General features: G+C 45.8%; 1 protein-coding gene across 5 annotated transcripts in view; it reads right to left on the bottom strand.

Annotated features, from left to right (window-relative positions):
• Positions 1-19,905, bottom strand: part of SEC24C (SEC24 homolog C, COPII component) — a 58,928-nt gene that overhangs the window by 4,091 nt on the left and 34,932 nt on the right. For all 5 annotated transcript variants that reach the window (XM_090056970.1, XM_090056971.1, XM_090056972.1 and 2 more), the window contains 12 exons: positions 19,179-19,294; positions 17,527-17,651; positions 16,879-17,070; positions 15,714-15,807; positions 13,605-13,721; positions 10,665-10,835; positions 8,767-8,863; positions 8,318-8,463; positions 5,586-5,724; positions 4,821-4,939; positions 3,807-3,986; positions 2,956-3,147 (listed from right to left, as the gene is read on the bottom strand). In XM_090056970.1, coding sequence (XP_089913096.1) covers positions 2,956-3,147; positions 3,807-3,986; positions 4,821-4,939; positions 5,586-5,724; positions 8,318-8,463; positions 8,767-8,863; positions 10,665-10,835; positions 13,605-13,721; positions 15,714-15,807; positions 16,879-17,070; positions 17,527-17,651; positions 19,179-19,294 — 1,688 coding nt within the window. The remainder of the gene's footprint in view (positions 1-2,955; positions 3,148-3,806; positions 3,987-4,820; positions 4,940-5,585; positions 5,725-8,317; positions 8,464-8,766; positions 8,864-10,664; positions 10,836-13,604; positions 13,722-15,713; positions 15,808-16,878; positions 17,071-17,526; positions 17,652-19,178; positions 19,295-19,905) is intronic.

Below are 19,905 nucleotides of genomic sequence, written 5' to 3'. Positions count from 1 at the left end.
TGGAACCTCGTGAACCAACGGACACCCTATAGAATATCCCATTCATGAGCTGTTGACCAGTTCTGGGACTACGGAGTCGGCAGCTGCTGGCTCTGGAACCCCGTGAACCAACAGACCCCTTTAGTATCCAGCATACTGTAACTGAAGAAACATCGGAGACTCCACTTCTCAACTGCCTCTCATCATAGCTTAGACAGCATTCCTACGCTCACTATATTTGTATTTACTGCAACTTCGTTCCAACCGGCCTCCCCTCTTACTCGTAAGAGGGTGAGGCCAGGTGAGTGAATAAAATCTTTTTATTTTACTCTATATCTACTCTGTAATAACTTCTATTACTAACATTCCATCTCAACGAGCCGTTGACCAGTTCTGGGACTTAAGGAGCCGGCAGCCGCACCTAGCTTTGGACTAGCTCCACTGTTGGAACGCAAGGGCTGGCTCTGGAACCTCGTGAACCAACGGACACCCTATAGATTAAAAGACACTAACAACTTACTCTAAGTCGTCTACTTGTGCCAACTCGGCGAACCTCGAGGGTGGCTAAAAAGCTACCTCAATTCCGCCCCACAAGCCGCGCGCTCACACAACTCCACAAAGCCCGCGGCTCCCCTAAGCGGTGCCAGAGCCGCTAGCCCGGCATTTCGCCACAGGTACCAGAGGCTAGATCTGGCCTGGGGACTGGTGGCTGAGCACATCTAAGCTAGACCATTTCTGATAACACCCGAGCTAGCTAGTTTAAAGCTAGCTTGAGCATCTCTATACTACAATGCACTTAGCAGTGCAGACTTATCCTACAATGAGACCAAGAAGAACTTTGCAATTGAGAAGTTCAGTTACTCGCTACTATTGGGCAACAATTAACCCAATTCAGAAGCTAGGTAAAACAGGCTAACACATACAAGATGCTAGAGAGGAACAACCTCTATACTTAAAACTAAGTAAAATGGGATTGACATGTCGCCTGAAAAGAAAGAAGAAAAAAAAAAAGTCACACCCATAGTTTTGGTTACACTACATCCACCTTGTTCTCTGGGATCAGACCAAAAAGGTCATCTACTCCATTTGTACCAAAAGGAAGTTCATCTAGCTCAGAGACAGCATCTGCCCAGGAGTCTGTGATTGTGTCTAAAGTCCACAGGGAAGAATGGGCAGCCACTTAATATTTTTCCTCTAGCCCTGCAGAACTAATCAGAAAAAAGGGTAATACTACTCTTGATACTGGAGCTCCAGAGCTAGGATGCCAAGACAGGGATACAGGGCTTTTATGCAAATGGCTCTGATTTGGCATGGCTCCTTCTGGAATCTGCAAGACTGGAGGATGCAGGGGGAGGGTGAGAGAAAGAGACCCTGCTATTATAGATGCTACGGTCGGAAGGGACCTCAACAGATCATTGAGTCCGACCCCCTGCCTAGGCAGGAAAGGGTGCTGGGGTCAGATGACCCCAGCCAGATGCCTATCCAGCCTTGTCTTAAAGACCCCCAAGGTACGGGAAAGCACCACCTCCCTTGAAAGCCCATTCCAAATTTTGGCCACCCTTATGGTGAAGAAGTTTTTCCTGATGTCTAGCCTAAATCTGCTCTGTCAGTTTGTGACCATTGTTCCTTGTTACCCCAAGAGGCACACTGGTGAATAGAGCATCTCCGATCCCTTGCTGCATCCCCCTAATGAATTTGTAGGTAACCACAAGATCACCTCTCAGTCTTCTTTTGCAGAGGCTGAAGAGGTCCAGGTCCCTCAGTCTCTCCTCATAGGGCTTGTCCTGTAAGCTCCTAACCATATGAGTGGCCCTCCTCTGGACCCTCTCGAGTCTATCAACATCCTTTATGAAGTACAGTGCCCAAAAATGGACACAGTACTCCAACTGTGGTCTGACCAAAGTCACATAGAGGGGAAGTATCACTTCCTTGGATCTATTTGTCATGCATCTGCTGATGCATGATAGAAGTGCAGTTAGCTTTGCTGATGATTTCATCACAGTGATGACTCATATTCATCTTGGAGTCCACTACCACTCCGAGATCCCTTTCCGCTTCTGCGGTCCTGAGATGGTCACTTTCCAGCCAGTAGGTGTGCTGGATATGTTTGCGCGCTAGGTGCAGCACTCTGCATGTGTCCTTGTTGTACTGCATCCTATTATGTACTGCCCACTCTTCCAAATGTTCAGGTCTGCCTGCAATCATTCCCTACCCTCTGGAGTGTGCACTTCACCCCACAATTTAGTACCATCTGCAAACTTGGAGAGAATACACTTCACACCCACATCCAAGTCACTGATGAAGAGACTGAAGAGTACAGGTCCAAGGACCAAGCCCTGTGGGACCCCAGTACCCACATCCTTCCATGTCAATACACCCACCTACTACCACTCCCTGGGTGCGACCCCTAAGCCAATATGCCACCCACTGGACTGTGTAAACACCATGTCACAGACTTTTAATTTATTTATGAGAATAGGATGTGATACCATATCAAAGGCCTTGCTAAAGTCCAAGAAAACAACATCCACCTCTACCCCTGCATCTAAGCATTTTGTGACCCTGTCACAAAATGAAACCAGATCGGTCAGGCATGATCTACCTGCTACAAATCCATGCTGGTTTCCTTGCTGCATTATTTTTCCCACTGGACTCCAAGTAATTCTCTGCTTGCCACCCCCTACCCTCAGGCTGCTGTGCACCCATAACATACCTATGATTTAAGCAAAATCTTCCCTAGTTTCATGAAGCGGGGTAGAGAGAAAGCGGTCTGGCCCCGTGCTGGGCTTGATTTCATGAATACTGATATTAGCTAGTATGAGAACTGTTGCTCAAGTGCTTTCCAATTCTACAACCTATTAGGTATAAGAAACCCCAAGGAGATTTTTGGAAGACCATCTTCAGACAGGGATTGCTTACTGCTCTCATTAGTGGAAGAACACCCTAATTCTAACTTGTACCCCAGGACTAGCTCACCATAGTATTGCTGATCTGGCTGAAGGATGACACGCCAAAAAGGTTCTGGATCAGGCCTTGCTGTACGTTTACCCCCACCCACACGAAGATGTTCAGTCCATTTTCTAGCAGGTACATATCACCCTTGGAGAGGCGCTCTTCTGAGTTCCGGATTGCTGCTGGCAAGGCATCATTGTCCACATCAACTTTGGTCTGTTAAAATATCAAAACACAATAAATCAAGAACTGCAGTTATCCACATAAATTCCTACCTTCAAGACCCTAAAGGATTTTCAATTTCTTGAATCAATTTCCAACTGTTTGCACATTTTCTTGTAACATGGACATTAGGTAACAATTTGCAGGGCTGTCAAACCTGGACTGAATTATTGCTGTTTCCTGTCAGTTTGTTTTCCTGCTTAGTATGATATCAAAGAGATTAGGAAAAAACTGCTGTTCATAAGTAGACTGCCCTGGCATCAGTATTCTGTAAGTCCAGTACTCTCCTTAGGTTGGGAATGTTCAGTCTTCCATTAACCAAGTGAAGTAACGTCAAAAAGTCAATTCAGTTCTCCTGGAAGGACTACAATCACTATATAAAATTACTAGAGTGGAGCTAGAGGATTTTTGAGGCTCCAAAAAAAGCAGTCTTGGCGCTTTCCTCTAGGACTGTTGGAGGAAAAAGTGTACCTTGTCCAACATACAACTTGCAAAAAATAATTTACAGCTGAAACCAAGCATCCTGCTAGCTGACATGGACCAACACTTTTCCCATGCAGCTCTTCTTTGTTAAATGCTGCTTTTCTGGGTATAGCAATGGAATTTCTGTATAGGGTAAAAGCCATTGATGTACACCAACCAGAAGCACTTACCAAGGGCAAAAGCCTGGGATAAAAGAAAACATTTGTTTCTGCCACATCCATGGAGGTTACTAGCTGGCGAATGTAGGCACGGTCATCAGTGGAGACTTCTGGTCCAGGCTGAAGGACATCGCTCTTCAACACACAGTTCAAGTACACAGGAAGCAGCTTCATGCATTCAGGGAGAATCAGCTACAAAGCACAAGATGCAGAATTTATTTAGCTTATGTGGTTTTGTTATATCGTTTCAGCCATCTTAAGTTGATGTCATCACCAGTTTGAAGAGCCTGAAGGCCACCAGGCAGCATTGTAAATGGACATGAGTCAACAATGTGGGAGATGGTCATAATGTAGATGTAGAACAGACAGGAATTAGTAACAAGCTCTCCCACTGAATGAGACTCGTAGACATTAGGGGCTGGAAGGGACCTTGCATGATCATCCAGTCCAGCCCCCCTGCCATAGGCAGGAAGTCTGCTGGTGTCAAAATGATCCCAGCAAGATAAACATCCAGGTGCCTTTTGAATAAGTCTAGAGCAGGTGCTTGCACAAGCTCTGGGGGAGTCTGTTCCAGACCCTGGACACATGGACTGTAAAGAAGTTTTTTCTTATGTCCAATCTAAATTGGCCTTCCAGGAGTTTGTGGCTACAGCCAACTAAAACACCTGGCAACAAGTAAGGCTTGCAAGGAGTCAGTAGAATAACTTCAAACTAAAGGACCCGATTTAAATCCAAAATCCACATAATTCTAGAGGCTAAACTCCTTTAAACACATTCACTTGTATACTCCATTCCACAGGGCATGTGGAATTAATTTCTCCTAAGGAGGTGCTGACTTGTATGACTATGTGCCAGAAGTCTATTTAAGAAGCCACTCAGAACATAGTTTCTCTTCCAGGTCATCTGGTTAAATGGACAGTTTTTTTCATTGTTAAAGTACATCATCCATATTAATGGAATAGGTGGGAAGGATATGGTTCTCAGCTTACTCCTGTCACACCTGCCATCCAAAACTGAGGTAGTTACCTGACCAGCAGAAGAAGGGCTGGCACAGTTCTTTCGGTAGCACGCCAGGATCTGGGCACACTGGTTGATCAGAGCATCTCTTACGGTCTTGACTGGGTTATTCAGAACTCCACGATACGCTGCACAGAAAGTTAAGAGCTCATCACAGATACCAAGTCACCAACAATACCAATAATTACCTCAAAATGGTCCAAAATCTTAAGTCCAACTAGACTTCAAAACACATTTACATAATATGTTTGCCGCAAGTAAATCTAGAAGACTCCTTTGAACCTAGCAATGTAATTGCTTACTGGGCCAGCAGAGGTCACTGTTAGAATACAAGAAACACCGAGGAGTGCATGCACATAGCTTTTACCATTCTAAGATTTGTACAATTTTATTATGCTCTAGTTTGCATTATGACAAGGTTTTTTCATTCACCTACTGGATGTGGGAGCATTTTTGTGTCTTTCCATACCCAGAGTAGGAGAACCCAGAGACCACGAGAAGGATGAAAACACTTTAGCTCTAGGAGCAAGCATATATGCATTTTATAAAAGCTCTGTGTGTACATATCTCCTTTAAGCCAAATTCAGAGACCAGTATTCTGCATCAAGAGTCAGAGGGTAAGGTTGATTCCTGCTTGTGCTTCCAGGGCAGAGGAACAATATATTGTGATCATTACTGTCTGGGAAAGGGCACATAAGATCTATAAATGCTTCAAAGTCTGGCTGAGCCTTTAGTACAGAGAGGTATAAAATTATCTTGGAGACAGATCCTTACCATACTTGGCTAAATAATTGATGAGCGTGTCCGTCTCACAGTTCCGGTAGAGGTCAGCCAGTTGTGTGCAACAGTTCAGGGAGAGGTTGTGAATGCGGAGTCGTCGTTGTCCTGCAGAGCTTGTATATAGAAGAGCACACTGCAAGACAGATGGAACAAAAGAACGGTTAAAAACAGGGAGTATGGAACCATTCATTTGGGGAACCAGAATAACCAATTCTATGCTTAGTGTGTTAAACACCATCTCAATCCTAGAGGAGGTGAAATCTTATGACAGGGACAGGCAATTATTTTGGGAGAAGGGCCACTTAATGAGTTTTGGCATACTATTGAGGGTCATATGGGTAGCCCCTCCCCTTGACTGGTGCCCCATCCCCCGGTTGCCAGCTTAGGACCAGAAGTCCTACCCCCTAACCCCTGACAGCATAAGTTCCTCCCCCTTGCCCCCTGGAATTACTCCTTTCAGCAAGGGGTTTTGCCATCTCTGAACCAGAAAAATACCAAATTATATTCTAAAAATCAAACACGTATTTCAACATTCATTAATTTAATTTCAAAAAATATTTTTGTCCTGATTTACATGCGTTTGTGTAGTATGCACAGAGGTTAAAATGAAGTCTTATTCCTGTATATTGTGGGAGGATGGGTATAGGTCGGCAGGTATGTGGGGTGTGTGGGATTTGTGTGGGGGGGTGGTTGGCGAGGGTTGTGACTTGCATGGAGGGGAAAGGTTTGCCCACAGCCTGCCCCCACCAGTGCTCCTGCAGGCCCAGGGTCTTCACTGCTGCCACTCCCAGCCCCAGGGCACCAGCACAGGCCTTGAGCTCCCGCTCACTGCCACCTGCCCTTCTCCTGATGCTTCCCCACCCCCTTGCCCCAGTCACTAGCACCACACTCCAGCTGCTCCTGCATTCCTAGTGCTGCAGCTAGGAACCACGTGATGCTGGAGCACAGCAGGTGGGGGATGAACAAGGAAATGGCTGTAGCAGGCAAGGGGAAGGGGCAGTGAGTGGGCATGCAGAGTGCAGCAACAGCCAGGCAGGAGCACAGCTCCTGGGCTGGTGTACCAGGGCCAGCACCAGCAGGGCCCACAGTGGGACGGCAGGAGTGCAGGGCCTGCACTGCTCAAGTAAGGAGAGGAGGGAGTTAGCCTGGCTTCACAGAGCCCCGGGCAGCCTGGGCCCTGTGCTCCTGCCATCCTGCTCTGGGCCCCAGTGCACTGGCACAGACCCTGTGCTCTGCCTGGCTGTCGCTGCGGTCTGCACACGTTTGCTGCCCCTTCCTCCTGCCTGCCACAGCCATTTCCTACTCTGGGACTGCAGGAGCCAGTCTGGCTGGCCCCGAGGACTGGGGCAATCACCCATGGTCCTCCCCCTGCCTTCCTCCTCCCCACTTTTTATCTGCATTTTCCTTGGCACAGGAAGGCAGGAATAGCCCCAGGCCAGAAGCCTCCAGAAACCCCTGCTAGGCAGAGGCTTTAGCTGGGGCTCAGGGTAGAGGGGCAGGAGGCAGGGTGGGGCTGGACCTGCTGCTGCAGCTGTTTAGTTCTGCTTCAGGCTCCCCCTGGGTCTTACTGCCCCTGTCTTCTGTCACCTTTGATAGGCAGCCAGGGCCAGATAAATATTACTTTTCTAAATTTTTTAGGGGCCCCACAGGCCAGATCTGGCCCATTCTACCCAAGAACTAATTTTTTTGTCCAACAATTACTATTTGCTTTTCTTCATATGTGTAGGAAGGCACTTAAGGATTTTCAAATCCTGTCAATGCTTGAAAAGCATTTATTTTAAGTAGTAATGCTTGGGTATCTGGACAGACAGGTAGAACAACACTATTCCAATTTGAAAGGGATTACAACAAAAGAAAACAGTATACAGACAAGGAAAGGGGATGAGACCACATCAAAAGACCAAGCACTGATTTTTGCCAATTTCTTCATAGTTTTATAGGGTAAGGGGAGGGCACAGGGGCTCTGAAGTAAAGACAGGCTTGGAGGAGTCTTGGAAATGTTTTCAGGATGGCTTTGAAAAGGAGGGACATAGGAATGCAAGAGGACATGACAAAGTAGCACACCTAGGTGTTATGTTTGTACAGAGAAGAAAAAGAACACTTGTAGGGAGTTAACTTGAAGTCAGCAATCCAAGGATAACATTCTTTTCTATAATGCAGAAGAACTGGGATTCTTTACAGGGTTAGATTCCTAACCCTACTAGGCAGGGGTACATAAAACTGCAAACAACTGTGTAGGACCATGGATAAGCAAAAGTTGTTTGCTGTGACTTTTCTTTCAAAGGGTGCTACTTCTCTCATCAGCTCCCTCAGACTGTGCTTTAGCTGTTTGGAGAAATAGTGTCCTTTAAAATGAAAGTAGCAGCAAGCAGCTGAGAGATTCATTCTTAATTAAGCATCACACTGCAGAAGGACAGGTAGCAAATCATCCAATATGAAAAAAATCTATGTTCTACTGTACATTGCTACAGGAACTGGAGGAAGCCTAGATGCCAGTTACGGAATCAGTGCAAAACCCCTCGGGCAACATGGTCATGTAGCCCTGTTTCTGAAAAGCTGGAGAGAGACATCCAAGGGAAGACACTTAGCATAAGGGAGTGATCTCACTCTGATGCTCAGTGGTATAACAACTCCATCTGGCAATGGCTTAAGTTTCTTGCTAGCACATTCTTGAGCTTGATTCTCAACCCACCCATTTTCCATACACATTGGCATTTCTGGCTCACCTGAAGGAGTGCACCACTGTCTTCACTCAGTTTATCATCATGTTTGAATTCTACTGTGATGGTTTTATCACAGTCCAGACCTGCCAGCTCCACATCTGTTGTATTGCTCATGTAGAAAGCTCCAAAGAAGTCAGTCGCTCGAATTCCTGCAAGGAGAAAGAAGGATAGATGTGGAGCTGAGCCAACCATACTTTACAACAGAAGAGCCCAGGAAACAGCCTTTGGGATGACATGGCAGCCCGCTTCTCAAGGACATTAAATTGTCTTGACATATCTCTCACTACACCTCTTCTTTCAACCCTCCCATAATCCCAGATATGCTGAAGAATTAGGACAACAGACCTTACAGCCTAATTTCAGTATGCTCCAGCCCATCGAGAAGTCTGCTGTCCTCTTATTTCCTGTACTGATATGGCTAGTTTTTATTAAGCCTAGACAATACAAAGTACCTGTGCTTGTGCGCACTCTCATCACAGCATCAAATCCCACCTCCTTCTGGACATCTCTGCGCAAGTCATTCAGGAACCGTTCCTGGTCAGTTTCCAGCTGGAACAGAAGAAACAATTCTCAAGTGTTACATTCCACAACAGAAGTTACCCTGCAGACTTCAGATCTCCTCCTGAGAGATTCTTCAAATCTGCCACCTTATCCCAAAAATCAGAGTAATTTCAAAGGGCTCAAGGCCCGGTTTGCCCAACCACCGTGAGTCACCTTTTTTTCCCCCTAGTGAATGAATTATTGCATAAGTACATTTTTAAAAATACTATGCATCTCTTCAGTCATTTAACAGGGAACCCTGCTCCATATGAACTGCTAGTGACATTCACGCCTGTGACTGCACATTATTAAAAAAACACCGTTACTGGAAATGCCAGTCTACATTTCAGCTTAGTGAGAGGAGTGGGAATCCAAATGAGTTTCTGAAATAAGCTGCAATGTTAGTAGAGAGAAACCTTTTCTCTCTCCCCCACATGCTGAATGGATGGTCAGTCTTTTCTCAAGCATAGAATCAATCCCTACAATGTGTTGCCAGATTTAAAGATGAGAGAATAAAAGTATCAAAACCCAATTTCAGAGAAGCTTTGTTGTATCAATACTGATGCATTGACAAGCAAACACTCAAGACTGTGTACATTACTTGAGATGGATCTTAACAAGATTCCCTTTAACAGAGCCACTTAAATGTTTTGCCAACTTCCCCCAAATCCCCATAAGCAGCGGTCGTCAACCAGGGGTACGTATCCCTACGGGTACTTAAAAAATTTGTAGGAGATATAGGGGTGGGGAACTCCCACCGCTACACACCCCCAGTGGAGGCCTGGGGGGCACATACCCAATCTATGCACAAGGTGGAGGTGGCTGCTGCACACTGGGCTTTGCATGCCGTTACAGCTGCCCAGGAGCAGTGTGACACCACATGCCTGCTGCTGCTGCTGGGTTGCACTGTGCCCCCTGCCCTCCCAGCAGTGGGACTGGTAACATCGTACTGCTCCTGCAGCAGCTGCATGCAAAGTCCAGCACAAAGCAGCAGTCACCTCTGCCCCACACAGTTCAGGGGGGCATGTGCCCCCCGGGCTTCCATCGTGGTGTGTGCAACAGCAGGAGCCCCCCTGTACCCCTGGATGAGCTAACCTGACTCAGCCAGGGCCCCATTCACCCTTAGGCCATGCCCTACTCCCTCCCATGGGGGCCTTGATCTGCACCCCACCAGCCATTTCCCCTCCCCCACATACTTACCTGCTAGGGGGCAGTGGGGGAGGGGGGTGTGCATGCTCAACCCTCCAAATAATTTTAATATAAAAGGGGTACATGAGCTGAAACTTTGATAAGAAGGTGTACACTTGTTAAAACGTTGAAAACCCCTCCCCACCTAAAGTTTCAGTCTGTTCCTCTGCAGGTAGCTGAAGAATGAGTATCTTCTCACTCCCCACTTTCATAAAACATATCTATCTGGAAAAAACATCTGTTATGAATGAAGGCTATGTCTGCCTGATACAGTAAGTCTCAAATTTATATTCTCAAACTGCCAAAATTTCATTGCTCACTTGAACTGCAGGGCATTCAAGAATTTTTTACCAAAAATGAAAGCAAAGCTTTTCCCATCTGATATTAAGCATTCAAATTATGCAGGTCTAGGAAAAACAAAAACTAGACAGCCAGCAGCACCTATGGTGTTAATGGTTTTTGTATTAGAGGAGTAGTCTAAAACTTTTTGGTAGTCACATTCTTCCTCTTAGTATAGATACATTGTCAGCAAAAAGCAAACAAAACCACTGTCAGTGGTTAATCCTGGATCTGAGGAATCTTAGCCAGAGCGGATGACAGACTGACCCAAGGAAGTTCTTACCTGGAAATAGCTATACTTATAAATGGAGCCCCCAGTCTGGTAAGTTACTACCCCCAGTGTTGCCACATCCAGATACTGATTCGGAAATAGGAATAAATCAACACAGCAACCTTGAGCCACACAGTCCTTGGCTAAATTGCTGTAGAAGTTTGTCTGGGGTTGAAACAAAGTCTAGGAATAATGGAAAAAGAACAGGGAGACAAAGCAGGTGAGAAGAAAAGTTACCACACACATTCTTCAAGACAATTAAACTATACTGTAAAGCACTTTCCCACCCCTTTCTTCTAAAGTGTAATCAGGATTTAAGATTTAAGTAGTAGCTGCTACACATGCTAGACTAAGGTCCAGAGCTTCCAAATATTCTGCTCACTTGGACTTCAGATTCTATCACTATTGTCCATCCATCCCCAAACAGAAGGTTTCCTGTCCTTACCCTTAAGATAAACTCAGTTCTGAATGATAACCCAACCCAAAGGGAGGACTGCAGCAATAAAAAGTGCTATTGATTCATTATCTCTTTTTTATTACTTCTTTCAATGTCACCCAAGATCTATCTTATTCTTCAAAGACAGCAAGAGAAGCTTTCCACTAAGTAGCGCATAAGTCGGGGCAGGAAATTATTTTGGGAGGAGCGCCACTTAACGAGTTTTGGCAAGCTGTTGAGGGCCACATGGGTAGCCCCACCCTTCAACAGATGCCCTGCCCTCTGGTAGACATCTTGGGACCGTAAGTCCTGCCCCTGACCTCTAACCCATGCCACCAAAGTCCCTTCCCTTGCCCCTGGAAGTACTCCTTCAGGGAAGAGGATTTGCCATCTCAGAACCAGAAAAAAAAAAAAAAACAAATTATGTACTAAAAAAAAAAATCAAATACCCATAATATATTTTAACTCAATTAAAAATATATTTATCCTGATGTGCAAGTTTCTGCTTTATATGTAGAAGTGATTGTATAATAGATCAAAATGTAGTCTTACTCTTGTATAGTGTGTGGGGTGTGCAGGGGGTGTGCAGGGGGTGTGCGTGCATGTGCAGTATTTGTGGGATGTGTGATTGTGTGTGGAGGACAGTGTGGCTGTGGGGCTTGCAGGAAGGGTTTGAGGGTATGTGAGGTCTACATGGGAGTGCCCTGTGCACTCCCCACTGAGTTGGTCAGCACCTGCCCCCACTGTACAATAGCCCTGAGCCCAAAGGCGAGCTGCCAGTGGACCACCAGGCCCTTGGTGTGCAGGGGGGCCCAGGCCTACCCCTCCCCCACACGCACTCCCCCACGATGGGGTGTTGTGCCCTGGGGCTGGCGATGGGAGGGAGCCAGCCAGGTCCCTGCTGCCTGAAGCCTTGTGGTCACGTTTGCACCCTGGTGGCCCCTGCTGTTGCCAAGCCAGGGGCCAACGCCTTTCAGGCCCGGGGAGCAGTGCAGGGGGCTCCAGGAGCCACTGGGGGAGGAACAAACTGGCAGGGACGTGGCCCCGGGTGTGGGGAGGTGGCACAGAACTTGCATTGCACTCCTGAGGCTTGGGGCAATGGCCTGGCTGCCCCCACCATAGGCAGCCTGGAAGCGGGGACTGCCACTGCCCTGGAGGGGAGAAGGCCTGGCCCCCCACCCCACAGGGGCCCAGTGGCAGCTTGCCCTCTGGCCCTGGGCAGGAGGAGAGGCTGTGCCAGGAGCCAGAGTGGAGCCATGGCCACTTTTCTGCTTCGGAAGCTCCTGCAGCTTCCAGAAGGCCAGGGAAGCTCCTGGCCGGCCCCAGGGGCAGTGCAGTGGATCCGCTCAAGGCCGCTAGGGGCAGCACGACCCAGCAGGGACATGGAAAACCTAAGGAAGCGGTGTGGAAGTTGCATCCCACGCCTGAGGCTTGGGACAGCAGTGGCCTGGCTTCCCCCCCCCACCACCACCATGGGCGGCCCTGGCACGTGCCACCATCCCAGGGGAAAGGCCTGACCACACCTGTCCCGCAGGGGCCCGGCAGCAGCTCGACCCCTGGCCCCAGGATGGGCAGGGAGGATGCACCAGGAGCTGGAGCAGAGCCAAAGGTGTTTATTTTGCTCTGGAAGCTCCTGCAGCCTCCCTGGGCTTCCTGAGCCCTAGGCCAGGACCCTGCCAGGTAGTCCCACCCTCAGTGGCCTCAGGAGGCAAACCATGCTGCTCCCATGCTGCCAGGCCTCTGAACCCAGGGCAGTGGCAGCCACCAGAGCCTCCAATGGAGGGGGAGGGGTGAGAAGCTGGGCCATTGCTGCTCCACACCTCAGGCATGCAATTCAAGTTCCGCGCCACCTCCCCATGCTTCTTGTGCCCTGGGCCACGTCCCCACCAGCTTGTGCCACCCCCAGAGGATCCAGGTGCCCCCCATGCTGCCCCCAGGGCCAGAAAGAGAGGTTGGGAGCCAGTGACAGCCAGGTGATGCCCCAAGGCTAGTGCCAGCAGGGCCCAGAGCAGGGTGGCAAGAGCCTGCACTCTACGGAGCCAGGCTGGGTGCCCCAGCAGGGAGAGAGGGGAACCACCCCACTCTGGGCCCCAGGACACCAGTGCTGGCTCCCATCTATCTACCTCCTCATTCCCAGCCCCCCCCGCCCCAGCCCTGTGGTCAGGCAGGGACCAGCATGCGCAGACCCAACCCTGCTCTTACCTGAGTTTCCCACTCCGGCACAGGCGGGAACAGCCCCATGGTCCTAGGCCAGAAGCCCTTGCTAGGCAGGGACTTCCTGCTGTGAAGGGGTGGGGCTAGGCAGGCCCTGCTCTTCCAGGGGCCTGCTGTGGCTTCCCCTGGGTCCTACTGTCCCTGTTTATTTTGCTGTCATTTTTGACAGGAGCCAGAGGTAAATTAATATTAATTTAAAAAAACATTTTTTAGGGGCCCTGTAGGCCAGACAGAATGGCTTAGTGTGCCACATGCGACTTGCTGGCCATATTTTGCCCACCCCTGACATAAGTCATTACTACCTTCTCTTTATCGGTGTTGATTAGTTTCTTGTCATCTCTGTTCTTCAGCTTCCCTGGGGCCTCTGCAATAGGCAGAGAGGTGTGAAAAATGAAGAGCTTGCCAGCACATTCTGCTGCCTATGGAGGAGGAAGAAAATTATTTAAGTTAGAAACATGCATTGAACTGGTGTGGGACATTGGAATGAACCACATTAAATGCTTACTCTATTACTGTCCAGTTCCCTGATACTAGCTGGGGACAATCTTGAATCAGCAGGTTCATAAGCTATGTTTACTTCAGCTAACAGTTACTCTTTCTTCTTAATATTTCTTGTGTTTTGTGGGTGAAATCAAGGTATAGTTACTGGGATAGAAGTGAATTTTGTGAAATGAGCTTCCTTAAATTTTTTTTTTAATAAGCATCAGGCTGATGATATTCTTTTAATGGTCAACACACACAATGGCCCCTGACACAATACATTTATCACTTAATTGAAACGTTACTCACAAACTGTAGGACACCACATGTACAAGCAATTTATCATGGGATAAGCTTCCTAATGCTGGGAACGCTACATCCACAAAGATGTTGCTTGTTAAAATGTGGAACATCTTTGTGGCTGGTTTGTATTCTGCTTTAAATTAGAAGGTGCATGATGTATGCTCCCTCTACTATCTCATGGTGCTCTGCTCTTCCTCCCCACCTTGACTGAGACAGGGAGGGAGAGCAGCTGGCTCCCAGACAGCCTGCCCAGCACTGAACTGTCAAGAAGGCTTTCAAGCAGCCCTGCCCTGGTTGCTGGCTGGGACCCAGGGGCTATGCCCTGCCCAATTCCACTAATTAACTAAACTGTGTGGTGAATGACACTATCCTTGACCCAGGGCCAGGATCAAGCCACTCCTTCTGATGAGTAGGATAGGGCAGGAAGCATGTCCAGGTCTAGGACGCAGATATCTCCTGTCCACTCAAATTCAAAATGCACAGCCCAGCATTAGGAAACTGTTTCCCCAGTGCTAGGCTGCACAAACTTTTCAACCTCTATGCTTGCGGGAAGCCAAGCATAGAGATCTCAGGCTTCACATGTGCCAGCGCAACCTGGCACTGGACAACCACCCTTAAGAAGGCTTGAGCATGCTGGAAGCCATTACCATTTTGAGCTCCCCATGCACTGGCAAGTTGAAAGAGCACTGCAGTAGGCACAAATATCAGGGACTGTTTCTCAATGCCGTGATTCCTGCAGCACTTTTTAAAGGTCCAGGCATGCAGGGTGCCTGGAAATCAAGGACTTGGTCGCTGATCCAAGGCTCCCTGCCTACCAGCAAATGTACAATTGGATCCCACAAGTTTTATCCCAGGTGCCAAAAATCATGTATCCTGCCATGCATATTTGGTGTGGCAGGATGCATGATTTGGGGGATCTAGGATAAGAGTCCTAGGATCCCACTGCATGATTAAATTAACATCTGCCTATGGGATTTACATGAGTGGTGGCATGCTGATTGGATTAGCTTTGCTTTTTGCCACAGTGTATGCAAACACAGATAATTCTCATGAAACAAGCTCAAGTGTTTTCCAGGAAACTCACCTGACAAGCTGGTGAATCAATATGGACATAATTGAGTTAGGTCAGGTATGGGAGTAGCAGACCATCAGAAAAAAGTCTACATGCTTTGCTGGACAACACTGGCAATTCAGTAGATGGCATTCTCTCTGAGTCTGGGCCCAACCAGAACTCCAGCACAGAGTTAAACTATTGATGTTGCCAAAGCAATCTGTCAGCTCAAACAGAAAGCCAACATCCTGAGCCACTCATTATTGACAAACTCATGGAATTTAGTTTATAAGAACTGCAAATTAATTCCAGAGACTTGACAAAAGTTGTCTCTGCCAATTATTCTAAATTCCAAATTTATTGGTAGTTTCAATTCTTTTATTGGATAGTGAGTTCAACAGCTGATATAATGATCCACAGAAGTGCTTGTATTTTAGCAATGGGGGTAGCCATTTCTTACATTCAGTAAGGTTTGTTTATGAAAAGCTTTGAGATTCTCAAGCGAGATGGGATGAAATATTCCAATTTTTGTGCAGTGTCTGACAATAAAGCCAGGTCCCCACAACAACATATCTACCTTCAGTGCATCCAGCCCTGCCTGAATTACTGGAGCAAAGACCGTTTCTGTTTCTCTTGTGTCTGCAAACATTTCTGGGATCTGATCCAGCAAACTGTTAAGAGACAGAGAGAGAGAGAAAGGAAAAAGTCAAAGAAAATTTAGCCCTTGCCTGGTAAATCCACCACCAATGGTAGCCCATGGCCCAGGGGACCAAAGTGGCTAAGAAACAGTAATCACTAACCTGCCTAACTTTTCTATTAACCAACATGTCAATTATAGGGTCTCATTTGTTAACTACAGAAAAGCTGATTCTTCATCCTCTCCAACTCTGGCACTGGCTTCTTCAGCACTGGCTCTATAGCTCCAGCTAATGCTCCTGATGATCCCTTCTCTTAAATGTGTCAGATTTTTACTTTATCCTTTTAAAAGCCACAATCTAGTCTTGATAATCTAACCTAATCTAGTCCCAAAGTCTATCTTCCTACCTAACTCTGTCAGTAATTCACTACCCCCTTTCTAGGGTCAATTTAGACGATCAACTCCCAGTGGAAGATTTGGTAAGAGGTAAAAACCTGGCTGCTGCCTGAACTTTTCACATTTGACTCTCCTTCCTTCTCTTTCACTTGACTCTCCTAAAGAAGCAATCTAATTAGGGTTACCTCAATTTGTAGCTATATTTACACTGTCAACTTAGCTAAGGTGACTAAACTCTTAAAAGCTCCTGGTCTCAGCAATGTTTACTACAGATTTTCCTCTAGAAAAGCCTCTTTCCTTAAGTCCTATTTTGCACCATCTTCCAATTAATTTCTAATACTAGTGAAGCAAATTCAGACAGCCAACTGAGGACAAAGCAAGTTGTAGCTCTATTTCCAGGATGTACATCAGTTTTCAATATGCCTAAGGCTAGTAACAAGCCTGTAGCATTTTTGAACAAACTAGAAATATGAGCCTCCGCCCAAAGGTATCCAAATTGCAACAACCTGGCAAGTTAAGGATATCCCAAAGTGTACCTTTCTGTTTATATTTGTCAGCTTCTAGGTGTACATTTAAATACATTCACAATGGAGCCATCAGGTATATAGCATACAAATACCATTATCAAAGCTGAATCATTTAAAAGTAATATATGGAATTCCCCCCAAAAAGTTGCTCCCTATATGAGTTCTGCTACAGCTTCCATTACCTGGTAATCACTGCCCTGGACTCATTCACGTTCACCAGAAAACCATCAAGTAGTGGCACAAACATATCGGCTACATCAGATACAACCATCATTTGCGGCTGCGCCAACGAGCTCTTCACATTATAGAAGTGCAACACTTTGTTGTAGGTGACGAAACCCACCCGAATAGCTGACTCCTCTAGGTTACCTCCTCTGAAAATAAGACAATACCTGCATCAGAGCATTCAACAGATAAGACCTAGACAAGGGAAAATGAAATGCCTTGCATTCAAAAGCTTATTTAACTTTACTGGACTGAAAACATGGTTAGTATAGAAGACAATTACCTATAAAACTCCTTGCCCCTTGTGAAGAAAACAGGTAATTCAGTGTAGTTTTTAGCCCACAATGTAGTTGTAGGCTACATGTAGTTTCTTAGCTGGTAAGAAAGGCTAACATCATCCACACAATCCATTAAGACTATGACTAAGTCACATAGCTAGAGTAGCACAGGGGGGCTTGAACTGTCACTTGCCAACTTCAAATACTGCCAAACTGGATTTATACTAGCATTTAAAGGGAGAAACTCTTCTGTGAATGGGGGAAGATATGGAACCTTCCAAATTTTTTTTACTGGCTGCAGCAGTACACAGCACAGCAGCTGATTACCTGGGCAGATAATCTAGGAGTGACTTCAACTCTTCACAGATCAGCCTTACCAAGCCACTTTTCACAGCATTGTAGGACACATCAATCATGAAAATGAAAGCGGGTGGGTCGGGAAACTTGTTATTCTGTGGGAAAAGGAGACAAGAAAAATATACAATATCTTTAAAAAAAAGATCATACAAGATTCAGACATGGAGCATGAATGCCTGTTCAAAACTCCACTGGTTTGTATTTAATGTCTCTTCATGGTCAAATAATTAATGCACTGATGTTCAGCTAGCTTTTCCCCACCTAACAAATTATCCTGAGCATGCTTAAAAGAAAAGTGTTTAACCCCATCTCACAGATGAATGCAAGATGTTTGTGCTCTGGACAGATTGTGCCATCGGTGAGTGAACAATCAGAGCAGCCTAATTATGAAGGTATTTTCCTTTACATTTTCATGTCTTACAAAGCAGGCTCCCCAGAGCTTCTATGTTCTAGAAGACTGAAATCCAAATGGACTTGTTCATGAAGAGACATCGTGCACTGGTAGTGAAAAGTTCCCTTTCCAGAACTGGTAGCTCTTTCACCCCTCAATAAGTATTAGGTCTGCTCTGAATAGACTCGCGTACCCAGGATGAGCATACCTTGCTATTGACATAAAATGAGTCTTAAGTGACAGGTAAGAAGAGAAGAGGAAAGGACAGATTTCTTTAACAACAGGGTGACAGAAAGACTATACATGGATGTCACATTTGTTCCACGATAAACCATTATATATCCCACAACAAAGCGCACTCATCATTCAGACATCCATGCCCACTGTTCTGGGATAAGCCCTAGAAAGATTTGTGGGATAAGAAGTACTAACAGACATTACAAAGTGCATCTAAACCATTATCCCATAACTGCATCACTTGAATCAATGGCAGAAAAGCAGCAAGGCATTTAGCCACTCATTCAACCTGATTTGAAGGGTGATGTGTGCGCACACCAACACTGGGATTTTTCTGTTCTGAGACAAACAGCACAGGTGCAAACTGTTCAGAGGTAAATGCAACATGTGTTGCTATCCCTAAGTTTGTAACGTTGCAACATTTAGAAACCTTTTTCTCTATTTTTACCAAAACAAGAGTTTCCTTAATATGAAGCATGTGTTTTCCACTTCTCAGAAGTAGTTAACATATTAGGATTGCCTGGTCCCATGCTTCAAATATGGGATTGGGACTTAGTGGCCTTGCATGTTTGAAATTCAGCATATAATGCAGTGATTGCAGAAAACTGTTTGGAGGACTGGCTCAAGCACCATTAGCTAAACTGATTTTGCCCAATTTTTGCTGGCGAGTTAAAAACATACACTTGTAACACCCACCAGACTGAAAGCAGTTTGTAGTTGCCACTGTAGAGATCATGCACTTTCCTTGATCTGGTTTGAATTATTCGTAAGAATTATCTACCTATAATCTAACTAAACTGATGTTAAAGGATGTAGAACCAGACTTCCTTTTTACCGTAGAAATCAAGCAATATCTAACTTGTAAAATGCGATGTAAATTCTAACCTGCTTCCCCTATGTAAGGCAATGTCACCAATGGACTTCAACTAAAATAAATGTCATCTCCTCCTAGAGGTTACCATAATAGCTCTGTGCTAAATGTACATTGTTTTACCTTACAGTAGTCAACAGTTGCCAAAAACTCATAAGACCCCAATGATAACTCTGGTCGATCATAGAAATCAACTCGCTTGCCAGTATGATCCAAGTGCTGGAAGTAGTGAGGAGGCACTAGAAACAAAAACCACAGCAAATGTTACAAGCATATCATTGGTAACTCAAACACACTGTTGTAAAAGCCTGAAAGCAGATTCCAGCAGAACACCTACTATGTGAGGGGAGAAGACAAGAGCATCCCCCAACAGAACCTAGCTCCATTACTGGGGAAACCCCCTCACAATAGGATAAGTGAAGTTTCTCTTCTGCAGAGCTGCTAACATGACTAGGACAAAACAGATTACAGGAAGTGATACTAACACCCCCCCCCTCCGAAACAGAACAAAAAACAAAAACTAACAGAAGTAGAAAAAATGAAAATCCCTTTAAAAAGGTCAATTTAATTGAAACTACATGGAGGATTTCACGTTTGAACAGTTCAACTACAGAAGAGAAACAAAAAAAAAAGATATCAAGATTAAAATTACACAATTAGTCTTCATGGTAATTAACAACCACTTTGTCACATGAGGTAGAGATCTGTTTTACAAATTTTAGATACACAAATATCTTGCATTGCTTTGTGTATGCCACACATGCCAGGGAAGGTATTTCTATGAGAAATAAAACATAAATGGGACTTATACTCTACTGGAGTGTGCTTATCAATATGTATCAATGTAGAA

This window comes from Crocodylus siamensis, chromosome 7, assembly GCF_052110815.1.
Source record: "Crocodylus siamensis isolate JL-2025a chromosome 7, ASM5211081v1, whole genome shotgun sequence".
Classification (NCBI taxonomy): domain Eukaryota; kingdom Metazoa; phylum Chordata; order Crocodylia; family Crocodylidae; genus Crocodylus; species Crocodylus siamensis.
The sequence above is the reverse complement of the archived record's forward strand: the minus strand, read 5'-3'. Positions and strand labels throughout refer to the sequence as shown.